The sequence below is a fragment of the Budorcas taxicolor genome, chromosome 2 (genome assembly GCF_023091745.1).
Source record: "Budorcas taxicolor isolate Tak-1 chromosome 2, Takin1.1, whole genome shotgun sequence".
NCBI classification, from domain to species: Eukaryota; Metazoa; Chordata; class Mammalia; order Artiodactyla; family Bovidae; genus Budorcas; species Budorcas taxicolor.
Genome location: NC_068911.1, coordinates 6,441,114 through 6,467,675, shown reverse-complemented (window position 1 = coordinate 6,467,675; position 26,562 = coordinate 6,441,114). Strand labels below are relative to the sequence as shown.

General features: G+C 46.6%; 3 protein-coding genes across 3 annotated transcripts in view; 2 read left to right on the top strand and 1 right to left on the bottom strand.

The window, feature by feature from the left end:
• Positions 1 to 26,562, bottom strand: part of ZSCAN25 (zinc finger and SCAN domain containing 25) — a 430,575-nt gene that overhangs the window by 82,267 nt on the left and 321,746 nt on the right. The gene's annotated exons all lie outside the window — the stretch shown is intronic.
• On the top strand, positions 3,516 to 4,346 carry GJC3 (gap junction protein gamma 3). The gene has a single exon (XM_052635510.1). The coding sequence runs from the start codon at positions 3,516 to 3,518 to the stop codon at positions 4,344 to 4,346; it is 831 nt and encodes a 276-aa protein (XP_052491470.1).
• Positions 9,539 to 26,377, top strand: TRIM4 (tripartite motif containing 4). The gene is made up of 6 exons (XM_052635494.1): positions 9,539 to 10,038; positions 15,273 to 15,368; positions 16,047 to 16,277; positions 17,284 to 17,306; positions 17,563 to 17,660; positions 23,440 to 26,377. Exons 1-6 carry the CDS (start codon positions 9,646 to 9,648, stop codon positions 24,024 to 24,026), a joined length of 1,428 nt encoding a protein of 475 aa, XP_052491454.1. The 5' UTR covers positions 9,539 to 9,645; the 3' UTR covers positions 24,027 to 26,377.

The window sequence follows — 26,562 nt, the reverse complement described above, 5'->3', positions numbered from 1 at the left end:
CTTTACAAGCTGGTAACTGAAGCCAAGAGTGGACAGGTGATGGATCAGTGCTACCTGAAGGCAGTGGTTCAGCCGGGAGTGATTTGCACCCCAGGGGACACTTAGTAATGACTGGAGACCATTGTGGGTTGTGTGTGTGCACTGCTGGCATCTAGTGGACAGAAGAAGTCAGGGGCGCTGCTAAAGGTCTTACAGCTCATGGGCCAGCTCTCCTTTGACAGGCCGCACATTAAAGACACAGGCCCCAAATGTCAACAGTGCTGAGGCTGAGAAACCCAGGACCAACCTTGAAACTTGACCTCTCTTTTGGTCCGCTGTGGAGCTCAGTCACCAAACAAAACTGAAACATTTATGGAGAAATCACTCCTTTCTAAGGAAAGCTTCCACTAAGCTTTCCCATCTAATACATCTAGCGACTTTATTGTTGTCTTGATTTCCAAATTATAAACAGATTTTCAGTTCAGTTGCTCAGTTGTGTCTGACTCTTTGCAACCCCATGAACCACAGCATCACCAACTCCCGGAGTCAACCCAAACCCATGTCCACCGAGTCGATGATGCCATCCAACCATCTCATCCTCTGTTGTCCCCTTCTCTTCCTGCCCTCAATCTTTCCCAGCGTCAGGGTCTTTTCCAATGAGTCAGCTCTTCGCATCAAGTGGCAGTATTGGAGTTTCAGCTTCAACATCAGTCCTTCCAATGAACACCCAGGACTGATCTCCTTTAGGATGGACTGGTTGGATCTCCTTGCAGTCCAAGGGACTCTCAAGAGTCTTCTCCAACACCACAGTTCAAAAGCATCAATTCTTTGGCACTCAGCTTTCTTTTTAGTCCAACTTTCACATCCATACACGACCACTGGAAAAACCATAGCCTTGTCTAGACAGACCTTTGTTGGCAAAGTAATCTCTCTGCTTTTGAATATGCTGTCTAGGTTGGTCATAACTTTCCTTCCAAGGAGTAAGCGTCTTTTAATTTCATGGCTGCAATCACCATCTGCAGTGATTTTGGAGTCCAGAAAAATAAAGTCAGCCACTATTTCCACTGTTTCCCCATCTATCTGCCATGAAGTGATGGGACCGGATGCCATGATCTTAGTTTTCTGAATGTTGAGCTTTAAGCCAATGTTTTCACTCTCCTCTTTCACTTTCATCAAGAGGCTTTTTAGTTCTTCTTCACTTTCTGCCATAAGGGTGGTGTCATCTGCATATCTGAGGTTATTGATATTTCTCCTGGCAATCTTGACTCCAGCTTGTGCTTCATCCAGCCCAGCATTTCTCATGATGTACTCTGCATAGAAGTGAAATAAGCAGGGTGACAATATACAGCCTTGACGCACTCCTTTTCCTATTTGGAACTAGTCTGTTGTTCCATGTCCAGTTCTGTTGCTTCTGATCCATATCTATGTACCTTTTATTATTTTTATTTATTCATCTTCTTCCTCTGAATTCTGAAAGGATTATCCAGGGTGCTTTCTAGCATGCTGACTTAGTTTTCTCCAGAATCTTTCCTATTGCCTTCAAGGACCAATCTGATGCTCTTCTACTCTCTTTGTAGTGGGTGCACTCATAAAGATCCATTTACTCTCATTTTCGAGGAGTGTTAGGGATGAGAGAGGATAACCTTTTATCTTCAATCTGCCATCCTTAATCATGGGACCAGTTTCGCATCTTTCTAGAGACTGGAATAAATTTCTTTTAAAATTTTAACCCCCTTTTACCGAAAAGAATTTTCAGCAGCCTGATATGCTCGGAGTTTTCACAGTCTGTGATGAAGAAGGAAGACAGGGACTGAGGGGGCAGGCAGAGGTTCAAACTTGGGTTCTGAGTGGCTCAAAATATGGCTTTGCACAGTTGGTGGATGGTGACATAATTCTTTGGTCAAGTGAAGCCCTCAGAACTGTGTCTTGGAGGCATCTCAATGTCTCTTTTGATTGCACAGAAGTGACCATTCTCCCTAGGTTCTGGCATATGGCCCATTCTTATCTATAGTTTATAACACGAATAATCATTTAAGATTGTTTTGCGCATCTCCCTGGGTATTATAATAGCTGGTAGGAGAGCAATTAGGCATGTTGCGCTTGTTGCCATATTAACTTAGAAATTCAGGTTACTAATATTGGATTTAACTGGAAGAAACTGAAGCCAGTTCAAAGTCAGAGAGGAAACAAGGATGGTCAGAATTACAGGAAAGGTAATTTGGGGGTCAAATCCTCGAAGAAGCTGGAAGGAGTGCCCCAGGGACACAGATTTGAAAGGGAGGGTTGCCTTGGACAAGTGGAAAGACACTTGTTTCTCGAAGATTGCTACAGCAGGACGTGACTGTGAAGATAAGTAGCTGCAGGGTTTCATGTTACAGTCTCTATTTTCTCTGGAATAAGAGCTTCGCATGGTCTTCTGTGAGTCAGGGGAACCAGGTGTGTGAGAGTTTGGGCTGATGGAGGAGAGTTAGGAAGAGCAGTTAGATGTTGAGGGCTGCTGAGAGGACAGAGACGAAAGGCGGCAAGCTGGCCTCACGGTGTGATGGCATTCTGTCCCGAGAACTGAAGGAGTTCTGCAGCCTGTCCTCGACTCCAGTCACGTCTCACCACGAAGGAGATACAAGCCCAAGGAGCAATGACAAGGCAGGGTCGAGTTTCGAATTTTGTCCAGCCAGCTCTGGCTTTGGCCCAAACCCCGTGACATTTAACTGGTAGATTCTGCCGGGTCTTCCGCCAAGTGTTCTCCTTTCCTAAGCTGCTTGGAACATCAGAGCAGACAAACCTCAACACTCACTCTGTTCACTGGACCCCCACTGACCCCCGCCCCCCTCCCCGACCTAACCTCATCTCGGTCTCCCCACTGTCAGTGGAGCAGAGGCTACAGCCTGTGAGCACCGGGGCCTGGGGAGGCAGGGGTTTTCAGAGGACTCCGACTATTCAGCCTTTGAGAAGCTAGAGAGGAAGGGAGGGAAAGAGAGAGACAAAGACAGGCTCTGCTTTCCCTGCAGGTCCAGAGTTCTTTTCTGCAGGTCCAGAGTTCTTTTGCCCTCCAGCCCTTCCGTTTAGGTCTCTTCCCACTTAGAAAGTCTCAGCTTCTGCAGAGTTATGGATACCTGGCTCCCCTGTGAAGGAAACCCTATGATCAGCTCTTGGTCCAGACATCCAGTGAGTGGGGGTTTATCTCCATGGCAAATTAAAGGCTGTGGCTGCGAATCCAAGAGCCATGGTGGGGGGTGGGGGGCGGGACTGGCGTCCGAAGCTTTTCCTTGGAGAGTCCTGTCGTGGCTTCTCACCGGAATTCCCAGCAGCACTGGAAGGGGCGAGAAGAGAAAGCCACAGCCACACCCACTCCCTATTAGTATTTTAGAGAGATGACTCCGTAACTATAAAGAGGTGCAGTCAGGTCGTGGTATCTGATCAACCAGGTTCTCGGGGCGGAGCAAGCAAGCCTGCCCTACCCATCCTTGGATCGGGAGTGAAGAGGGGGCCGGCGCGCAGCGCACCGACGCTCACCGCTGCCTCTGCTTCCTAACAGGATGTGCGGCAGCTTCCTGAGGCGGGTGGCCGCGGAGGAGAGCCGGCACCCCACCCCCGTGGGCCGCCTCCTGCTTCCCGCGCTCCTGGGGCTCCGCCTGGTGCTGCTGGCCGCCGGCGGGACGGGGGTCTTCGGCGGCGGTGAGGAGCAGAGCGAGTTCGTGTGTCACACCCAGCAGGCGGGCTGCAAGGCCGTGTGCTACGATGCCTTCCACCCCCTCTCCCCCCTGCGCTTCTGGGCCTTCCAGGTCACGCTGGTGGCTGTGCCCAGCGCCCTCTACGTGGGTTTCATTCTGTATCACGTCATCTGGCACTGGGAGGCGTCGGAAAAGGTGAAGACGGAAGAGGAGACGCTGAGCCGCCCAGGGGAGAAGGGCGGAGAGGCCTCAGGGGCTGGCAGCTCCAGGCTGCTCTGGGCCTACGTGGCACAGCTCGGGGTGCGACTGGCCCTTGAGGGGGCAGCCTTGGGGGGCCAGTACCACCTGTACGGGTTCAGGATACCCAGCTCCTTTGTGTGTCGTCTAGAGCCCTGCCTTGGTAGTACCAACTGTTACCTCTCTCGCCCCTCTGAGAAGACCATCTTCTTGAAGACCATGTTTGGGGTCACGGGGCTCTGTCTCTTGTTCACGCTTTTGGAGCTTGTCCTCCTGGGCCTGGGGAGATGGTGGAGGATCTGGAGGCACAAATCCCCCTCTTCTAATTACTCCCCGACTTCAGAGAGTGCCAAAAGACGCAAGGCACCCACTGATAATTTCCCAGTGGTAGAAATAAGAGGACGGCCCGGAGAAGCAGGCGAGAGGGGCTCTGAGGTCCCTCTTTCTGCCCGCCCCTGATGTATGGATCCTGAAGGTCCCTCACCCTCTGGGGAGCACAACGCCCCCATAAGCTATAAAATAGAAAAGCAGGTTCTCAGCAAATGTGTCCTGACCACCCAACAGCTGGATGGTTCCTTCCAATGAATCAGGGCCAGAGTGCTCAGCCCATTTTACCTCCTGCCCTTCCATTTAGGTCTCTTCCCACTTAGAAAAAGTCTCAGCTTCTGCAGAGTTATGAAGACACCTGGCTCCCCTGTGAAGGAAACCCTGTGATCAGCTCTTGGTCCAGACATCCAGTGAGTGGGGGTTTATCTCCATGGCAAATTAAAGGCTGTGGCTGCGAATCCAGGAGCCGTGGTGGGGTGGGCGGTGAGACCTGGTGTCCGAAGCTTTTCCTTGGAGAGTCCTGTCGTGCCTTCTCACGAGAATTCCCTGGTGTCAGCATCACAGCTTTCACAGGCTTGTTTCCAGAGTTGGCCAGCAGAAGCCTCCATAAGACAGCGCCTTTCCCTGTCCTGCACAATAAATACTGACCACTGAGCTGGCATTCCTGTTGCTGAGGACAGTCCTCTTTCCTGTCTCAATGGGTCTCCTCCTCTTTCCGTCCACGTCCTCTGCTCCCCCCACCTTCGAAGTCCTGTAACCAAAAATGCCCCCAGTCCCTCAGCATAGGTCTTATTCAGAAACACTGGCTTTTCACACATACATAACCCAGGGTCCTTTGATATGTAGATTTGACGTATTCAAACACTTGGCTATACTCTTTTGGAAGATTATATGACTACTTTTAAAAATTCATAATCCTCAATATAACACAGAAATCATTACTGCTGATTCAGGGCTAATTGTAAGGGACATTTATATCACAGTATGATTCAGTAGGTAATCTAATGCTGAGTATCAGGCTGCTTTTTCCTCGAGTCTCTCAGTCATTTTGGTCTAAAGGCTTCCCAGTCTTCCACCTTTTTGCAGAAACACCTCCTTTCTCAGTTCTTCCTTGTCCTCAAATTCTCAACAAAGAGCGGTTTCCAGGTTTGGAAATGGAATCTCAAAGGATCCTCCAGTAAATTAGGAAGGTTTATTCCAAAGGAAAGACATCTGGTTCCCCAAAGACACTCTGGCAACAGCTAGCAAAATAATAATGTTTTCTTTCTGCTACACAGTATTTCATAAAGAATCCAGTATCTAGTACAGCCAGAGCCCAGCCAAGTGACCAAGGACAGAAAAAAGCAACTGGAATCATTCTGAATCTCTCCTCGATGGTGTCCCTTTTTAAATAGCTTTATTGAGATGTAGGTTACATATCATATAATTCACCCATTTGAAGTATACAATTCAATGACTTTTAGTATAGTTACAGAGCTGTGTATCCATAATGCCAACAGTTTAAGAACATTCCATCAACTCAAAAAGAAACTCTAAAATACTTAGCTTTTACCCCCAAATCCCCATACCCATCAGACATAAGCAATCACTAATCTACATTCTGTCTCTACAGATTTTCTTAGGGTGGGCTTTACATATAAATGGAATCATACAGTATGTGGTCTTTTGTGCCCGGCATCTTTCACTTAACATCATGTACTTCATTCCTTTTATGACTGAGTATTATTTCATTGTATAGCTATACCACATTTTATTTATTCATTTTTGAGGCAGTGGACATTTGGATTGTTTCCACTTTGGGGCTATTATGAAAAATGGTGCCATGAACATTCATGTACTAGCTTCTGTGTGAACACATACTTTCAGGTCTCTTTGGTAAATACCTGGGAGTGAAGTTGCTGGGGCATATGGTAACACTTGTTTAACCTGTTAAGGAACTGTCTAACTTTTTTCCACAGCAGCTGTACCGGTTACTCTTTTATATTCCCAGTAGCAATGTATAAATGGGTTCCAATTTATCCACATCCTTGCTAACATTTTGTATTATCTTTTTCCCCTGTTTGATTTTTAAATTCTAGCCATCCTAGTGGGTGAAATGATATTTCATTGTGGTTTTGATTTGCATTTTCCTAATGACTAATGTTGTACAGCTGCTTTGGAGGAATGTTTATTTAAATCCTTTGCCCATTAAAAAAAATTGGGTTGTTTGTAATTTTGTTGTTGAGTTCTTCTTATGTGATCCTCACCACAAGTATGATTCCAAATATTCTCTCCATTCAGTGGGTGGTCTTTCACTTAACTGACAGCATCCTTTGATGTGCAGGTTTTTAATTTTGATGAAACCCAGTTTATCAATTTTTTTCTTTTGTTGCTTATGATTTTGGTGTTATAGCTAACAAGTAAGTAAGTAAGTAAAGTCACTCAGTCGTGTCCGACTCTTTGTGACCCTGTGGACTGCAGCCCACCAGGCTCCTCAGCCCATGGGATTCTCCAGGCAAGAATACTGGAGTAGGTTGCTATTGCCTAATTCATGACTATGAAGATTACATCTACCTTTCCTTCTAAAAGTTTTATAGTTTTAGCTTTACATTTAGGTCTTTGATTTTGAATTAATTTTTGTATATGTTATGAGACAGGGTCCAGCTTCATTCTTGTCCATGTAGATATCCAGCGGTCCCAGCACTATTCGTTGAAAAGTTTATTTTCCCTACGTATAACAGTTTTTGGCACCATTGTTGAAAATCAATTGCTTGGGGATGTATGGCATTGTTTCTGTACTCTCAATTCGATTCCATTGATCTATATATCTATTCTTATGGTAGCACCACTTTTTGATTACTGTAGCTTTGTAATAATGTTTGAAATTGGGAAGTGTCAATCTTCCTGCTTTGTTCTTCTTTGTTAAGATTGTTTAGCCAATTGAGATCCCCTGAAATTCCGTATGAATAAAACTGTAAATTAGGGAGCCTCAATATTTTCAGTAAAGAAAGATGTTCATTTCAGAAGTATGGCAGGATTGAAGACACAGACACATTAAGGAGATATAGTTCAATACAAAGGCAAACATACAGATACACAGACACTCACACCACAGATACTCATGTTTGCATCAGTAACAGATAAGAGCACCTCTTCTTGGTTGGCTCATATTTAGACTCAGATTCCTTCTCTCTTTTTTTCCTCCTTTTTTTTTGGCTGCACTGTGTAGCGTGTGGGACTCAGGATCTCAGTTCCCCCCACCAGGGACCAGGAATGGAACTTGGGCTCCATAGTGCAGGTGCAGAGTCCTAACCACTGGGCAACCAGGAAATTCCCACAGATTCCTTCTCAATATGGTATTCCAATTCACAAAGAAAATGCAACTATCCGTTTTATAATTTAAACATTTAAGACATTCTATAGAACTTCCATCAAAGCCCCAAAACAGTGATCACAGGAACCCCCTTTCCAAATCATCTGATCGTACCGTCAGTAACCGCTTATGGAGCATATTACAGGAAGGCCAGTGTCTGATTTTGGGACACAAGAAGAATGAGACATATCTTCCATGTGAAAAGGAATAGAGTGGGAAGAATAAACAACTGAGCACCTCAGAAACACAAGATCAAAACTCCATCGAGGAGAAACAAATAGTTCCCTGAGACAGGCAAGCATCTTGCTTGTTGAAAGCCTCAATGGATGCTCCTTTGGAGAGCAAAATGGTTGCTGTCTTCACGTTGGGTACCAAAAGTCAATTCATTTGTGCTTCTGAATCTTTTTTTAAAAATTATTTATTTCATTTTCGGCTGTGCTAGGTCTTGGCTGCTGCGTGGGCTTTCCTCTAGTTGTGGAGAGCGGGGATTACTCTCTAGTCGTGGTGCCCAGGCTTCTCAATGTGGCGGCTTCTCTTATGACAGAGCACGGGCTCTAGAGTGCCAGCTTCAGTGGCGGCGGTGCATGGGTTCAGCAGTCGTGGGCCCCAGGCTCCAGAGCATAGTTGTGGCGCACCGGCTTAGTGGCTCTGAAGCACGTGGGATCTTCCCAGACCAGGGATCAAACCCATGTCTCCTGCATTGGCAGGCGGATTCTTTACCAGTGAGCCACCAGGGAAGCCCCCCATGCTTCTGAATCGTAAGCGCTCCCATTTAAACACCTGATTTCTTTCCACTCTCCCGGTCCCATTAGGTCTTTCACAACAGCCTCACCACAGCTACAGCTTCAGCTCCACTCTCCAGGTACTGCTCTCACACCCTGGTCTTGACCTTCTCAGGTGGGAGGGTCAGGAACAGCTCTAGCACCAGCAGCTACTCCTTCCTAGCATCTTAGACAACAGCGGCTCACAGATCACCCACAAGCTGACACAGAGCATCCTCAGCCTACAGACTTCCTCTGCATCGAACCACCTAAAATACTGCTGGGAAGTCTCAAACCTGGGGGAAACCATCTAACCCTAGGTTCTTCCCCCTAACTTAATTATTAGAACCACTATCTGCACTGCTGAGTGTGCCCCATGCCCTGAGGTTGGGCTTCCTCTTCCTGGTGTGTCCCCTATGCTGGGGAAGAAAGAAAAATCAGGGTGGTAGGGTGATCAGATGGCTCCCCACTAGGTCGTGGGGGCTAAATATTCCCTTTCCTGCTCGCCTCCCAGAAAGCTGGCTCTCCAGTCGGCCCAGGAGACTCCAGGAGAGTTGAGCTTTGAGTGGGTGGGTTTTGTGGGAGTAGCAAGAAATCCTGCCTTTTGAGCATCTCAACTAGACCTCGGGGTTGGAGGTCAAGAGCGGGTTCCTTCCCTGTGTCTGTGTTTCTGTACGTCTGTCTTTGTATTGACAGAATGAAGCTGAACAAAAAAGGACAACTTCAGAAAAAGCCAGCCTGTGGGGCAGAGCGCCTCCTTAGCCCCACTTCCAGCGGGGCTGCACAGACGCCCCCAGCCCCAGGTCCTCCGCCTGGCCCGCCACGCCGCTAAGGTGTACCTCGCCCGGAACGCCCTTCTGGGCAGCAGCTAGCCTAGGATTCTAGACCCTAAATCTTCTGCGAGCAGCCGGCGAACCGGAAGGACAAGTTCATTAGCGCCTCCCAGTTTGGTTCCACCAGCAGCAGCTGCAGCTGCGGTAGCACCACCATCCTCCCACGCGCCCCGCAAACCGGCGCGCGCCTCGAAGCCTCTCTAGGCTTCCCGGGGGACTTCCGCATCGCTCTTGTTGGTCCCGTCGCAGCCCGCCGTCCTGTCTCTTCCCACCGGCCGTCTTCGCGCGGAAACCCGGCCGTTCGCGCGCTCCGGGGCGCGCGGAAAGGGCCGCCGCACCCCCGCAGCCCCGCAGCCCCGCAGCCCCGCAGCCCCGCAGCCCCGCGCCCCCGCTGGATCGCGAACCCCGGAGGAGATTCGGCGGCCGCGGGTCCGAAGGCCACCGCCCGCCGCCCGCAGGCGTCTCATCCGGGACAGAGGGGCGGCATGGAGGCCGAGGACTTCCAGGAGGAGCTGACCTGCGCCATCTGCTTGGACTATTTCGCGGACCCAGTGTCCATCGAGTGCGGCCACAACTTCTGCCGCGGCTGCCTGTGCCGCACTTGGGCGCCGGGCGGCAGCCCCGTCCGCTGCCCCGAGTGTCGGCGGCCGTCGGCGCCCGCCTCGATGAGGCCCAACTGGGCCCTGGCCCGGCTGACCGAGAGGATGCGGCGCCGGCGCCTCGGCCCCGTGCCCGCGGGCCTGTGCGGCCGCCACTGGGAGCCGCTGCGGCTTTTCTGCGAGGATGATCAGCGGCTCGTGTGCTTGGTGTGCAGGGAGTCGCAGGAGCACCAGGCCCACACCATGGCCCCAGCCGACGAGGCATGCAAGAGCTACCGGGTGAGCCGGCCGTTTACGGGGCTGGGCTGCTGGTATATGCCCTGGGAACCTTTACTGTCTCGCTGGAGGCATAAACCTACCCTCACCCCCAACCCTGACAGGCTCAAAAAAGTTAAGAGACTCACAGATCAGAGCTGGAGTTTAAAACTGGAATCGGGAGGGCGGTGGAGGCTCAGTCATCACCGAAAAACTCCAGGGACTGGCCTCCCGGCAGCTCGGTCATCCTGAGAGGTTATACACCAGTGCTGTCCAATAGAAACAAAAGGAACCAGGCACATCTGTTATTCAAAGTTTTTCTAGTGGTGAAAAGAAACAGGTGATGCTAATTTTAAACTCATTTATCCGAAATATGCAACATCGATATGAAAATTATCAATGCGATATTTTAATTTTTTCATGATGGGCCTTTGAATCTGTGTGTGCTTTACATTTACACACATCAGTTTGGGCTCTCCATGTATCAGGAACTCACATGGCTAGTGGATGCTGTATTGGACGGTACAGGTTTGTGCCTACAGATGTCATCAACATCTGATGATTTGGGAAAAGCCTGGCTTGGAGGGATAAGTCTAGATTTTGTTACTAGCTTTATCAGTTGGGAAGATCACTTAATGTTTGAATTTGGAGATTCCCTGTTCTACCTATCTTATGGGTTAAGAAGCTTCAGTTAAATAAATCAGTTTATCATACTCTGTTCCAGCCACCCTGGCCTTCCTGCTTTTGTTTCAAGCCTGTTCTCTCTCTACCCATACCTTCTGTGCTTTAGATCCTTTTAGATTTTAGCTTGAAGACCTTCCTTGATCATCCTTTCCAGACTAGCCCCACCCCCTTCCATTACTGAAGGTGTCACTCCAGTGGTCTCCATCTGAATTGGTATCTAGTAAGTACTCGTTGAAAACATGAATGTAATGATACAAGTTAAAGTGTATTGTAAACTGTCAAATGCTGTTCGTTTTTATCAGCTGACTATAAATAGGAAACATGCAAAATTAGACTAGAAAGTGTATACTCATTTCTTTATTCAGTAGCCTTTATTGGTGCTTCCTGTATGCTGGGCGTTGTTCTAGATTCTGGACATAAATGGATGAGAAAGACATGGGTCTTGTCTTGTAGGGGATGTAAGCATGTAGACCAGTAATTTCAGTGTGAGTTATCAACACAGAAGGTCTGAGATTAGAGGCATCGGACAAGAGTGAGGATCACCTTTACGGAAGAGTGAAACATGAGCCCGCTCTTGATGGATGAGGTTGCTCTTTGCCCTAGGAGGGTGGTACATGGGAGGGAGGCTGGTGGGACTTGAAGCTGAAGAAAGAGACAGGGTCTGCATTGTGGAGGATCTTGTTCACCACACTGAAAAGCCTGAGTTTCTCTTCCACCAAATCGAGATCATTGAAGGATTTTAAGGCAAGGGAAGCCGTGATCGGCTCTCAGTCCTTTTGTTTTACCAAGTTCATTGTGGCATCCACGGGGGATGAATGCAAAAGACCCAGGTAGGTTGTTGTTGCACCATTTGAAGCAGGAGGCCGTAGGGCCTGAACCAGTGCAGGACAGGGGTCCTGGAGAAGAGGAGGGTGTGAATTAATTATGAGCTGGACTGAGTAACATTGTGACTAATTGTAGTGATGGGTCAGGCAGAGAGGAGTCTAGGACCTCAGTCCGGATATCTGGTGCTCATTGGGGACACGGTGAGAGTGAAGTAACTGTGACATGAAATCCAGGGAGGAGGGACAGGAGACAGGGGACATAGGAGACTAGAAACACAGCACTTTAGAATTATCAGTCTATCCTTTTTTTTTCCTTAGATTATTTTATTTTAGATTATATATATATATATTAGATTATATATTTTTAAGCTTTCGCTTTAAAAAATTTTTTATTTATTGTTGTTTAATTGGCTGTGCCAGGTCTCAGCTCTGGCACATGGGATCCTTGATCTTGGTTGTGGCACGCTGGATCTTTTATTTGTGGCATGTTCGATCTAGTTCCCTGACCAGGGATTGAACCCGGGCCTCCTTCATTGTGAACACAGAGTCTTAGCCACTGGACCATCAGGGAAATTCCCAGGATTGGTCCTTTTCTGCACCTTCTTCTGCGTAATCACTGCTGTTAACCCACCTTCATCCCCACCCCAGCTGGTGCTCGTGGTAAAGAACCCGCCTGCCAGTGCAGGAGATGGAAGAGATACGGGTTGGATCCCTGGGTGGAGAAGAGCGCCTGGAGGAGAGCATGACAACACACTCCAGTATTCTTGCTTGAAGTACCCCATGGACAGAGGAGCCTGGTGGGCTACAGTCAGTAGGGTCTCAAAGAGTCAGACACGACTGAAGTGACTCAGCACATACACATCCTCACCCCGAGTTAACTTGAAAAACATTGGGTTGCTCTTGGGTAAAGCTGCCCTGTTTCCACCATCCCATTCTCAGTACGTGCACTGTGTCATAAATGTTTGGAGCTCCCTAAGTCTGTGGAAAATACCCCCATCTGTGCCCACACCTGAGCCCTGCAAACAGTGCTTTCTCTTAGGATCTGAGCCCCTAAGCACCGCATCCAGGAAACCTGCTTTGATGAATTCCTAGCCCATTCTGCTTGCTCTCTTGGGGCCACACCAGTGGCTCAGGATACACATTAGAGCCAGCTGGAAGCACTTTTAAGACATTCCGATATACAGATAGGATAGAGACCATGGACCTACATCTTGGTACCTTCACAGAGGGAAGTATTCCAGAACAGAAGTTGCCTTTATTGGAGTCGTTGATGGTGGGAGAGAACAAGAGAACAGAGAGAGAGAAATAGCTTCATAAACTTCAGGGAGCGAAGTGTTTTTTTGGAAAAGGCTTCCAAGCCCAGCACCTCTTTACTTCAAGCCAACATTTAGTCTGTTGACCCTGGGAACTAATCCCTTCGTTGCTATTAACTCATTTAAGAAATATTTCTTGAACCACCCGTTTTGTGTCAGATGCGGTACTATAGTACCAGACCCAGAAAAGGAATAGAGTGATGAAAAGACCGTGGAGCTTACAGTCTGGCTGGGGTTGGGGCAGGAGGTAAACAGTAGACAAATAATCACAGATGATAATATGTGCTATGAAAGAAATAGTGTGCCACGCCAGAGAAGAGACGAGGGCTCAATAAGGGCACAGGCAGTCTTCTCTGAAGAGATGACCTTTCAGCTGAGGCTTGATGGATCAGCTATCAGAGGAACTGCGGGAAGCACATCCCAGGCAGTGGACGGCAAATTCAGACCCTGAGGCTGGGAAGAGCGGGACATCCCCATGACACGGAAGCAAGAGCGATGCCCCCGAAGCATGATCAGCAAGGGGAAAAGTAGCGCGAGATGAGTTGGGAGATGCAGGCAAGGGTGGCTTCTGTTGGACTGCGGGGCGGCTGAATTTCCTCGGTGGTGAGGGAAGCCAGTGGAGAAGCTCAGCAGGGGACTGACGTGACGTGGCTGGTCTTAGCAGATGATTCTGGCTACTCCGAGATCATTGGCTGAGAGATGAACAAGACTGGAAATAGGGAGACCGGTCATGAGGCTGTTGTATTGATAGCTGTCCGGACAAGAGGTGGTTTGAACAAAGAGGTGGCTGGGGGTGGCAAATAGGCAGATGGGCAGATTTGACATGTATTTTGGAGGTAAGACCTACTTGCTTGGATTGGATGCAGAGGTTACAATGATTGAAATTCACAGAACCTCAGAGCTGCCATGGTGTTTAAGAAAAGGCCATCTATTGTGGTTGTCTTCATCTTCTAGGTAAGGAAGCTGCAGCCCAGGAAATGTGTGAGACTGACTTAACCACAGATCCATAGCTAGTTGGTGAAGGTCTAGACTGAAACTCAGATCTGATTTGAAGTTTCGTGTCATTTAAACTACATGATCACAAGTCAGAAAATGTCTTCATTCTATAAATGTATGTTCTTTTGTTGTAGTTCTGTATAAACACAAAAGTCTGAAGTTAAATGAAGAAAAAGTGATTTTTTTGAACTTGTGGGTCTACCCAGCTTTGAAATGCTCGGTGTTGCCCTCCCGCCACCTTGTGGCAATTTCTGTTACTGCAGGGAAGAAGTTTTCTAATCTCCCCAAAGGGTTTTCTCAGGGGACCTCTTTAGAGCCCAGCTGTGGCAGGATGCAGACATGCATAGGCAGAGTCCTGGGTAAGGGGACAGCATAATTCACGCACACTGGAGTTGCTAAGGGCTTTTAAAAATGGAAAAATTCTGTTTCAAACATATTTTCATTAGCAAACAAAAGTGAAAACTTAAAAAACGTTCTTAGTCACATTCCAAGGAGCTGTTTATCTCATTAGAGGCTTCACACGTACGTGAGGTTTGACCCTGATATGTGCCGTCTCTAACCTGTCTGCCTCTGCCTCTAAGGTCCTGCCTGACCTTCTGCTACTAGCTGCTCACCCTCTGCAGCTTACTCTGTTGATTCTAATTGGCTCGATTTTTTTTATAGCTTATTTGGTTTTTATTTTTTATTTTTTTGGGGTTTTTTTAAATTACCAAAAGGATATATGCTTGTAGAAATCCAAACAAAACGAGTTTATTAAATTTCTAGTTCTCCCTCTGACTCCCTCCACCATTCCTATTCCCTAGAAATAAGCAATGTTAATAATACCTAGTTATATTTCTTTCCAGATTGTCTTCTAGTCAATTATAAACATACACAGTTACACAGACACGTGTATATTTGTTCTTTTCAAAACGGAATTATAGCAAGAGCTGAAATCGATGTCGAGTATCAGTGTACCATAATTCCCCACTGATGGATAGTGAAGAATGCTGCAATGAACATTCCTGTACATATTATTTTTACTAGTGTTTTATTGGATATTATTATTAGAAATAGGATTATTGCATATTTTACATACTGTTAAATCTTGCCAGTTGCCCTTCAAAAAGGTGGGAACTTTAAAAAAAAATTTATTTCTTTATTTTAATTGGAGGGTAATTTCTTTACTAGATGGGATCTTTCTGTTTTCCTACTAGTATGGTGCCAGAGGCCTTCTCCCTTGCTGGCGCTGGGTACTCATGAATTTTTGTCTACTTAACGACCAAACTTGATGTAGTGTTTTGATGACCTGAGAGCAGCCTAGTTCTCGGGCGTTAGCCTGTGGCTCTTCCGCATCTTCTCAGTCTCATCCCATGTTTGGCCGAGGTGACTTTTAGCTCTTGAACAAGCAAGGTGCTGGAAGAGATGATTTCTTACTTAGGCGTGCTTCTTCTGCTGGCAGGAGAAACTTCTGAAGACTCAGTCTAGTCTGACAGCCAAGATGAAGAAAGTCATACATTTTCAGGACATGGAAGTGAAGAATGCTGCAGAGTGGAAGGTAATAGCAGAAGGAGCTGGGTATTTCTTGCCCTTAGTCCTTTCAGCCTGAGGCTGCTCAAGGGCTTCGGCTGGGAAGAGCTCACAGGGTCTTACCAGGTGTCAGGCTGACAGAACAGGAAGCATTGATCTCTGCCGTGGCTTTGGACCACACGCGTTCCACACCCTTCATCCTCAGACCTCAAGGGTGGTGCCCCTTTCCTTCCTGCAGTCCTCCTGGGTTGGCTTCTGAGGTGGGTGTTGATTTGGGTCTATGGCATTGTGGAAAGCAAATGAACTTTTCCCCCCACAGCTGTTGTCCCCAGTTGGGAGGTATGATGTGGGTACGCACCTGTATGTCTAAGATTTACCACCACTAAACACTAGGTGTTCTGAGGGCTAAATTAAATAATAGGTGTGAAGGTGCATTTTAGTTTAAAAACTATATGAACAAGGCCTGACGATCAGTAGTAGAAACTCAGATACTACAAAGAACGAGTTAGTACTGTAAAGACTAGTACAAAGATAGCAAGCAGGCATAGAGAAAGGAGTGGAGGAAATTTGTAGGCCGTGAGCAGGAGCTTTTCTGGAGGAGGTGATTTGGATGAAAGGATCCTGGACTATTGGGGAGTCACATGCAGGGAATTTAGGAGGAAGGACCAGACAGAGAAAGGACTGAGCCAGTCTCTTGTGGCTGCAGGAGAAGATGAAGAATCAGCGAATGAGAGTCATCGCGGAGTTTGCAAAGCTGCACGTCCTCCTGACTGAAGAAGAGCAATTGTTTCTTCAGGGACTGAGGCAGGAAGAAGAGGAGACAAAGAAGAGGCAAAGTGAGAACATATCTAGGCTCAACCAAATGATCACTTCTTTGAAGAAGCTCATCCTAGAGGTGAAGGAGAAGAGCCAGAGCTCCACCCTGGAGCTGCTCCAGGTGAGACCAGCAGGGAAGGGCATAGTCTCTGTCTTGATGGAATTGCCCACATCACTAACTCATCTCCCTCTTGTCTTTAGAGCTGGGTGTCCTTCCTGGTGAGTGGGTTTAGTAGAAGACATGTTTTTTTCTCTTTTGCTAATTGTGTTACTATTTTTATTATATAATTAAAGAGTCAAAGATTTACTTTCCAAAGGAAATTAATGTGAAGTTTAGGTTCGATGAGCTCAGGTAATATGAGATACTTAAATTCCAAGAACTGTCTAGAACGTTTACAACTTGCTTGAGCAGTGGAGCTCCAACTCCATATCCAAACATATATTACAGCAGAGTCTTTTGAAATAACACATTTCTTTTGTATGTGAATTCTTTCATTTAGTATGATGATCTTGAGGTTCATTCATGTTGGAGCATCGTATCATATTTGCATTCCCTTTTTATTCCCGAATAGTATTCCATTGCAGAATATACCGCATTTTGTATACCTGTTCAGCAGCTCATGGACGTAACCCAAATGTTATTATGAAGGGTTCTGCCTTAGTATTTGTGTGCCATTCTTTGTGTGGACATATGTTTCCATTTCTCTTGGCTAAGTAGTAGGAGCAGAGTTGCTAGGCGATATGGTATATTTATATTTAACTTTTTAAGAAACTGCCTTTTTCCAAAGTGGCTGAACCATTTTGTATTCCCACCACATCCTCACTAACACTTGTCTGTGATTGAAAGAGTGTGGATGGAGAAGTAGACGGAGAGCCAGGAGACAGCTCATGTCTTGGTGCCAAAGGAGGAAGGGGAGGGTTTCGAGGAAAGGATGGGTCCATGTTGTTAAATAGGGCAGAGGGCTCACACGTAAAAAAGACTGCCTCGTGTTAACCCTGTTGGGCTTGGCAGCAGGAGATCATGTGTGATGCTCACAAAAGCAACTGACGGAAAAATCCCTGCTCACTAAGTTGAGTAGCAGATCTCACAGGAGGGTACATAACTCCTTTCTTTCTTCTCTTCACAGAATCCAGCAGAGGTGTTGACCAGGTGTGAGCACTTTCCTTCTTATGGGTGGTTGAGCAGATTGTAAAGATACAGGCCAAGCAGAGGGGAAAGGAGGCCTGGGCCCCACGGGTCCGTGGGCACCGATGTGAGGGGCCGAAGGGGAGGAAGCCTGTGTGCCTGCACCAGGAGGAATGGGAGGGCAGTCTGAGCTCTGGGCTGGAGCCTTCGGGTGCGGGCTGGGGGGTCTTGGCCGTCCTGTTTGTCTCCTGAGAAGAGCAGCCTTCTGCGCTTTTCCTAGGTGTGAGAATCAGGACGTGAGCTATTCCTCTGAAGACCTCACGGTGAAGACTGTGTGCCGGCTTCCGATGATGAAGGAGATGCTGAAGCGATTCCAAGGTGAGCAGTTTCAGGGAGCTGGAGCTCGGAGAAGGAACGAGAAGGGTCTGCAGAGGGAGGAGGGAGCAGAGCGCGCAGCCAACAGGAGGGCCAAGAGAACGGTAAATAACCACTTAGGGATAAAAGGATATGCACTTCCCTGAAGAGCCATCCGTGTAAAGGCAAAGGATGTTAGGATGTTAAAGGTGCTAGTTACACAAAAAGCAAGGGACCTATTCTTTCTAAGAACACAAGCAAGCTGGGGAGACAGACATACCACTTAGTGCAGCACAGCGGGGCCCAGTGTGTGCCAGCGGCATGAGTGAAATATCACAGAAGTGCAGACGACAGCCTCTCTGTTGGGGCAGAGTGAGGAGGTTTTCACAGCACAGGTGTCAGTTGTTTGGGACTTTGAAGGATAAGTAGGAGTTTGCCAAGCGGAAAGTGAGAGGCGGCTTCCAAGCAGAGGTGGCAGCATGAGCTGAGATGTGGAGAAGATAGAGGGGAGGGTGTCTGATAAGACTCAGCGTAAGGGGCATACGGGGAAAGGCAGGAACGAGGTTGAGAAGATGAGGGTAAGAACGACTGGAGGTAAACTGACCAGCTCTCCAGAGAAGTACCAAGGCCTGTATATGACATGAAGCTGCATTCTCAAGTGCCCATCCCTGATCAGGAGCCACGCTGTAGATGTCCACTTCCAGATAAAATGAAGTGACAGGGGACTGGACTTACTCTTGAGATGTAGTTGACCAAAGATATCCAAAATAGGCAATACATGAAACCACAGTTTTTAAAACACTGAACAGCAGGCAATGAAGGACAGTGATACACGGGGAATGTGAACCGAATGAGCTGAGTCCTACGACGGCCCCAGCCTCCAGCCTTGAGGATTTCCAGGTGACCTCAGGGAAGGTAACACAGGGGGAGCCAGGTGGACTGCCTGAGTTGAGGAGTGGTGCTGAGGGTCCAGAACAAAGCAGTGGGAGTTTCCAGAGTGCTGGAGAGGAGAGAGCTGGACAGGGAGAACCCTGGTGGTTTACAGAGACTTCCTGTGAACATTCAGCAGAGGACTGATCAGCACGTGCTTGTGAAGAGCTACCCGAGGTTGAAGGAAATTTTCAAATTGGTTAGAAGAAACAGTTCCTAGTGCTCGCACAGGGCCAGGAGCAACGTCTGTTCCTACCAGCCCCTGGAAAGCTCTTAATTCATGGGGCACTGGGTAGAGCACTCAGGAAAATCTTGCCTCATCAGTGGGGATAATTAACCCTTCGCTGAGCACTGCTCTGGACCCACTTTACATGTCAGGAAAGCAAGACCCAAAAGGATGAAATTATTTCCAAGTAACTGCATCCCAGGACAAAGCTCAAGAAGATGGATAGGTATTTTAAAAATGAGTCCCCAACAATGTACAGTCACAATGTCTGGCATCCCATCAGAAATTACCAGGCAGGCAAAAAGGTAGGAAACATGACGTGGTGAGGAGAATAATCAATTGAAATTGACTCAAGATTGACCAAGATGGTAGCATAAACATAGAAGAACATTAATGCAGTTATTGCAGCTATTTTGTAAAGATGCATATTATGGACAGGGGAGATATTAAAAAAAAAAACAACCCAGATCTTACTTCTGGAGATGAAAACTCTGAGATGAAGAATAAGCTGGTTGGGGCTAATAGGTGATTGGACACGAACTTGAAATGATGGAGCAGTCAAAACTATGCAAAATGAAACAGAGGAAAAAAAAAAAGAAAGCCTCCTCAGTGAGCTGTGGGCCACCTTCATGCAGCCTTTTGTCTGGTAACTGGGATCCCTCAGGGAGAGCAGAAGGATAGGGGTGAGACAGAAAAACAGCTGGAGAAACAGTGACTCAACTTTCCAAATTTGATGAAAACTGTAAGCACACACATCTAAGAAATTTAGCAAGTTCTAAATGAGGAAGATGATGAAAACCACACCAAAACCAGTGACAAAGGTGAAATTTTAGATGCAACAACTAGAAAAGGACATGTTATATACTGTGGAACAAGGTGGATCAAAGATAAAGATGACATCCCAGTGCTCATTGGAAGCAGTGCTAGTGAGCAAGAACTTTAAAAGACTGAAAGAAAAAGACTGTTTACCTAGAATTTTATTCCTGGCAAAAATACACTTCAGAAACAAAGGTGAGATAAAGATGTTTGCAGATATCCAGAAACTGAAGGAGTTTATCAGACCAGCACTGTAAGAAATGATAGCGGAAGTCCTTCAAGCAGAAGGAAAATGATACTGGCTAGAAGTCAGATCTATACAAAGGAATAAAAGATCTTCCAAAGTGGTAATGATGTAAAGAAATATCTATTTTGTCATTATTTAAGTCTCATTAAAGGTGATAGGGATGGCTAATGCCTGTGGTAATTTGGGTGCTCAGATATTTGGTCAAACATTGTTTTGGGTATTGCTGTGAGAGTGTTTTTAGATGAGGTTAACATATATATCAGGAAACTTGAGGAAAGCAAATTGCTTTCCATAATGTTGGCAAGCCTAATCTAGTCAGTTAAAGGCCTGAGTAGAACAAAAGGGCTGACTTTCCCCCATGAACAAGGGACTTTTACAGCAGACTGCCTTCAGACTCCATCTGCAGCTTTGGTTCTTCCTGCCTTTGGTTCCTTCCTGTGGAAGGAACTGGAACATTAATTTCCCCTGGGTCTTGCTGCTGTTACACACCATGGATTTGGACTTGGCAGTCAGCATGATCACATGGGCCAGTTCCTTCTAATCTCTGCAAGTACCCACATATCTTATTGGTTCTATTTCTATGGAGAAGCTTGACAAATACAGTCGTTGTTTAAATAAGCAGAAAGTAATATATTCTTTTATTTTATAACAACAAGAACATGAATGTTGGGAGGGGAGAAATGAAGGTATACTGTTATACATTCTTACATGTGAAGTGGTACAATATCACTTGAAGGTAGGTTGTTAAGTGAAAGGTGTACCTTTGTAAACTTTATAGCGACCACTAGAAACAAAGTTATAGCTAATAAGTCAACAAAGTAGATAAGGTGGAATCATTATTAAAAAAATACTTGGTTAATCAGAAGGCAAAAAAGAGGAAAAAAGGACAAGTAGAAAATATAGCAAGATGATGGGTACAAACCTAATCATATTAAGTATAAATGGTCTGGATATCCTAATTAAAAGGGAGAGACTAATTGGACTGGATAAAAAATGCAAGACCCAACTAACTGTATGCTGCTAGAAACACACATTAAATACAAAGACCCATACATGTTATGAGAAAAGATACATCATGCTAACATTAGTCAAAAGTCTATTGGTTATGTTATTATCAAATAGATTTCAGAGCAAGGAATATTATCAGAGATGAAGAAAGTCATTTCCTAATGATAAATGGGTCAGTTTATCAGGAGGATATAACAGTTCTAAACATTTATACAGTTGACAACAGAGCTTCAAAATATATTAAGCAAAAACTAATAGAGCTGCAAGGAGAAATAGACACATTCACGATTGCAGTTGGAATTTTCAATACCTTTTAAAAATAAATTTTAGAACAAGTAGGCAGAAAATCATCAAAGACAGACTGAATAAAACTATCAGTCAACTTGACCACTCTGTTATTTATAGAATACTGCCCCAAACAATAGCAGAATGCACATTCTTTTTGCATGTACATGGAACATTTCCCAAGGTAGAACAAGGTGGGCCATAAGACATCAGTATTCAAAGGGCTTCCTTGGTGGTTCAGATGGTAAACAATACACCTGCAATGTGGGAGAGCTGCATTCAGTTCCTGGGTTGGGAGGATCCCCTGGAGGAGGACATGTAACCCACACCAGTATTCTTGCCTGGAGAATCCCCATTGACAGAGGAGCCTGTGGGCTACAGCATTCAAAAGGATTCAGGCCGTGCAAAATATGTTCTTTGACTACAGTGCATTTTGAAATCAGTAAAAACAAAAACAAAAAGCTTTGATAAGTCCCCAAATGTTAGGAAGCTAAATGACTCACTTCTCAATAATCCATGAGCTAAAGGTGAATCAAAAGGCAAGTTAGGAAGTACTTTGAATGAAAAGGAATTTGTGGGGTACCACTAAAGCAATACTTAAGAGGGAATTCATAGCACTAATCACATGTAACACAAAGGAATTTCTTCAACCAGTGATACCAGTTTCTACCATAAGACATTAGAAAAAGAAGAGCAGATAAAGCCCTAAAGAAACAGGATGGAAACAATTAAAAATCAGAGCAGAAATTATTGCAATAGAATACAGAAAAACAGCGGAAAAATTAGTGGAACCAAAAGTTGTCTGTTTGAGAATTTAAATTTTATTGAAATATATTTTAAACAGAATGACTGGAAGAAAAAAAGACACTAGTATCAAGAATGAGAGGGGCATCATCACTACAGCTTGTGTAAATGCTAAAAGGATAATAAGGAAATATTATGAGCAACTTTATGCTGATAAATCTGACAGCATGGAAGAAATGGACAAAATCCTTAAAAGACTCAAATGACCAAAGCTGACTCAAGAGAAAATAGATAACTGGAATAGTTTTATTCATGTTATAGTTAGAAACCTTCCCAAATGGCTTCACTGGTGATTTCACCAAACATTTAAGCAATATTTATTCTATACAAACTCTTAACAAAAATTTGAAGAGACTATTCCCAACTTGTTCTATAAGACCTGCATTACCATGATACTAAAATCAAAGATATTACAAGTAAAGTGAACTATAGGTCAATGTCCCTCATGACAGAGGAATTTGAAAGAAAATTTTAGCAAGTTGATTTCAATTATGTATAATACATCACAACCAAATGGGATTTATCACAGAAAAGCAGGTTTGGTTTAATATTTGCAAATCAGTGTAACTCACCACATTAGCACTTTAAAAAAGATCAATTTGATCACCTCAGTAGATGCAGGAAAAAGAAACCTTTGTCAAAATCTAACATCTATGTCGATTAAGAAAAACAAAACAAAACACAGCTCTCAGCAAACTGAAGAGACATGGAACGTTGGGAGGGAAGAGAATTAGGAGGCAGGCCAGGGAGGAAGTTACAGAAACAGTTGCTGAAGGTCTGAAGGCAGACAGTGGTGATGGGAGAGGAAGGGAAGAACCCGAGGGACCATCTCAGAGGCAGAATTGATAGGACTTGGCGATTCATTAGCCAACGAGGGTCAGAGGGGAAGAAGAATCAAATAAGGGTAAGATTCCCAGGTAAGAGCATTTGGGTGAAGGTCATGTCCTTAAGCCTTAGAGAGCAGAGAAAACAAGATGTGTGCTTGTGAGGGAGGATTAGTCTCAAGAGAAGGGAGGGGGACTTTGAGGCTCTGAATTCGGTTTTGAGTTACCTGCCGGGGGCTTGTAGAGATGGCCAGCAAGCCACTAGAACCAGTAGAGAGAGACCTGGGATGACACCTGTGTGTTCCTGTACAAAGAACCAGCCAGGTGACAGCCTTGGTTCTGGTATGGATTCAGCAAGTCAGTATTATTGTTTCTTCAAATTTTATGTTGATGGTGAAGACTTGGGGCCGAGGAATAATAAGCTCCCATTTTCTAGGCTGTAGTCTGAGAGCCGAAGGGAAATGAAGACTTCAGGTTGCTAATGCAAACTGTGGCCTGCGAGGTCCAGCGAGGTCCAGTTGAGGGGGCAGTGAGGTGTCTCATTCCTAGCAGTACTTGATAGGAGGAGAAGGATGGAACTGAAGCTGGGACAGATGGGCATTTTTGGAGCAGGGTTCGTGGTCAGCTCTTCATCACTGATCTCAGCTCTCATTTTCTCTGCAGTGGCTGTAACTCTGGCTGAGGACACCGCTCATTCCAAACTTGTCTTCTCCCAGGAAGGGAGATACGTGAAAAACGGGGCATCAGCCAGTTCTTGGCCACTGTTTTTCACAGCATGGAGCTACGCCACCGGATGGAGGAATCCGCAGAGGACCACAGGCTTTGTGGAGCGATTTCAGCACTTACCCTGCGTTTTGGGGAAAAATGTTTTCACTTCAGGGAGACATTACTGGGAAGTTGAGAACCGAGGCAGCCTGGAGGTGGCGGCGGGGGTGTGTCGGGAGGACATCATGGGGACCCCTGGTGGCTCCACAATGTGCCCCAAGGCGGGAATCTGGGCTGTTTGCTGGAGTTCTGCTGGCTGTCGGCCCCTGTCAGGCACCTCCGTGAGTCCTAGCAAGCGAGAGCCAGCTCTCCAGCGGGTGGGAGTTTTCCTGGATCACGGGGCTGGGGAGGTCTCTTTCTACAACGCCGTGGACGGGGAGCACCTGCACACGTTCCCCTGCTCTTCCAGCTCGCGCCTCCGGCCGTTTTTCTGGTTGAGTCCATTAGCATCTGTAGTCATCCCCCCAGTGACTGGTGGGAAATGAGGTGATTCTCTTTGCCTTGTACCCCAGGCTGGGGACAGTCATTGCTTGGCCCTCATCTTTGACTTCACGCGTTTCCATCCTGGGTGGTTCATTCAGATGCCAACCTCATGTTCTCTTCAGCCCCCTGCATGTCCTGTGTGTAGGCAGATGTGGAAGACCCCGTGGGGTACCTTTCCGGTAGCCACTTTGAGCACTTTTCCCTCCCTCTCTTCTGCTTCTTCCTAATTGAACTGTTGGGGATGTGCACTCCACGTGCTCCAGGAGAGGCAGGCCCATGGGAGGGGATCCTGGCTAGTGAGGTCGGGTGAGAAATCCTCCAGGGTGCTTCTGGGGAAAGTTCTTTAGCTTTTAGAAAGAGATGTTTGGGAAGACATAGCTCATCCGGCATCAGCAGCTGTACTGCAGTGAGAGGAGCATGGTAACCGTGGACGCGGAAGGAGAAATGTGGTCTTTGTTGGCTTCATGAAGCAGCTGGAATCTCCCGAATCCTAAATTTCTTGTTCTATGGGACTGTTGCTCCTTGTGTGAGGCAGTTTCAGTTGCATTTTGGTCATTTGCAGGCTGACGTGTCCTAACCGGTGCTTACATAGCGCGGATATCCCACAGTGTAGGTTTATCTCACTTTTTTGCCAAAATTTGATAGATTTATAGACTCTCTTTCTGTTCAGTCATGTACTTCCTTTTGTTTCCAGTAAGTACCAGTATCTCTCCTTCTCCTGGATTGGAAAACTGAGGCAGCTTGCCCCTCCTCTGCCTGGGCTGTGTCTTCACCCGGCCACGTCTCTGCCTCTGAGCGTTCACTGTGCTTTCCCTTCGTCAGATTCGTATACTGTGTGCACAAGGTTGTTAACATCATCTGGCAAATGTTGGGAAACACTTGTTAAGTATTTGTGCTGGGCTAACCCCACTCCAGTACTCTTGCCTGGAAAATCCCATGGACAGAGGGGCCTGGTGGGCTGCAGTCCATGGGGTCACGACTGAGCCACTTCACTTTCACTTTCATGCATGGAGAAGGAAATGGCAACCCACTCCAGTGTTCTTGCCTGGAGAATCCCAGGGACGGCGGAGCCTGGTGGGCTGTCTTCTACAGGGTTGCACAGAGTGGGACACGACTGAAGCGACTTAGCAGCAGCAGCAGCAGCAGCAGCCTTTTCATGTAATGCCCCCATGTGACTTTCACAGCAGAGATGGAAAATTAAAAGTACTGCTAATAACCACCGCTATTAACCATTTTAATGTGTTTCCTTCTCGACTTTGAATAGGTGTTCTGGCAGTAATTTAACACAGCCTCTTAACAAAACTTCCAGCCCCCTCCTAACCCCTCTCCCCTCCTATGTCCCAGCCCACCCTGGCTTGTCTCCCTTTTCAGCCTGAGCAGTCCCCCTCATTCAGTGATCTCTGCTGAGTTCTCCTTAACTCTCCAAGACACTTGCTCTTATGAGTTGATTTCTGTCCTCCAAAGAAAAGGATATGTTGAAGTCCTAGCTGTGAGTGTGACCTTATTTGGAAATTAAGATGAGGCCATTAGCGTGATGGCCTGAATGGGAAGGAAATCCAAAAAAAGAGGGGACATACATATACATATAGCTGGTTCCCTTTGTTGTACAGCAGAAACTTAACAGTGTAAAGCAATTATACTCCAATAAAAATTAATTAAAAAGATGAGGCCGTTAGGGTGGGTCCTAATCCAATATGATTGATATCCTTAGAGGGAATCTCGTAAACACAGACACTCGCACATGGAACTGCCACGGGACACAGAGGGAAGATGGCCGTGGAAGAGGCTGGAGTCATGCTGTCCCAAGGCAGGGAAAGCCTAGGGCTGCCAGAAGCTGGAAAAGGCGAAGAATCCTTGCCTTGAAGCTTCTGAGGGAGCTTGGCCCTGCCAACACCTTGATCTCAGACTTTCAGCCTCCAGAATTGTAAGACAGTAAACACAGTTCTTCGCCAGGGAAACTGTAGCTCTGGGAGCAGCAGTGAAGCCTCCCCAGAAGACAGTTTGGCAACCACTGTTTATCCTGTGCTTTCTCAAAGTGATTTCTTTTTTTCTGGCTGTGCTCTCAGCTTGTGGGATCTTAGTTCCCCCACCAGGGATTGAACCCAGGCCCTTGGCAGTGAGAGGATGGAGTCTTAACCACTGGACTGCCAGGGAACTCCCTCGAGGTGCTGTTGACCATCTCCGATGCTAACCGAGCCTTTTCCCCTGCCCCCCAGAATCGGTGGGTACATGCACTGGTGCTGTAAGCTGCCCACTCGGTGGGGCCCTGGATAAAGTTCTGCCAAAGCCTTTTCCTCCGGAGGCCAGCCTTTGTTGCGGAAAGCACTGCGCACAGATCTCCTGGGATTTCTGCTCCTCTGCTGCTAAGCTGCTAAGTCACTTCAGTCGTATCCGACTCTGTGTGACCCCATAGACGGCAGGCCGCCCACCAGGCTCCCCTGTCCCTGGGATTCTCCAGGCAAGAACACAGGAGTGGGTTGCCATTTCCTTCTCCAATGCATGAAAGTGAAAAGTGAAAGGGAAGTCGCTCAGTCGTGT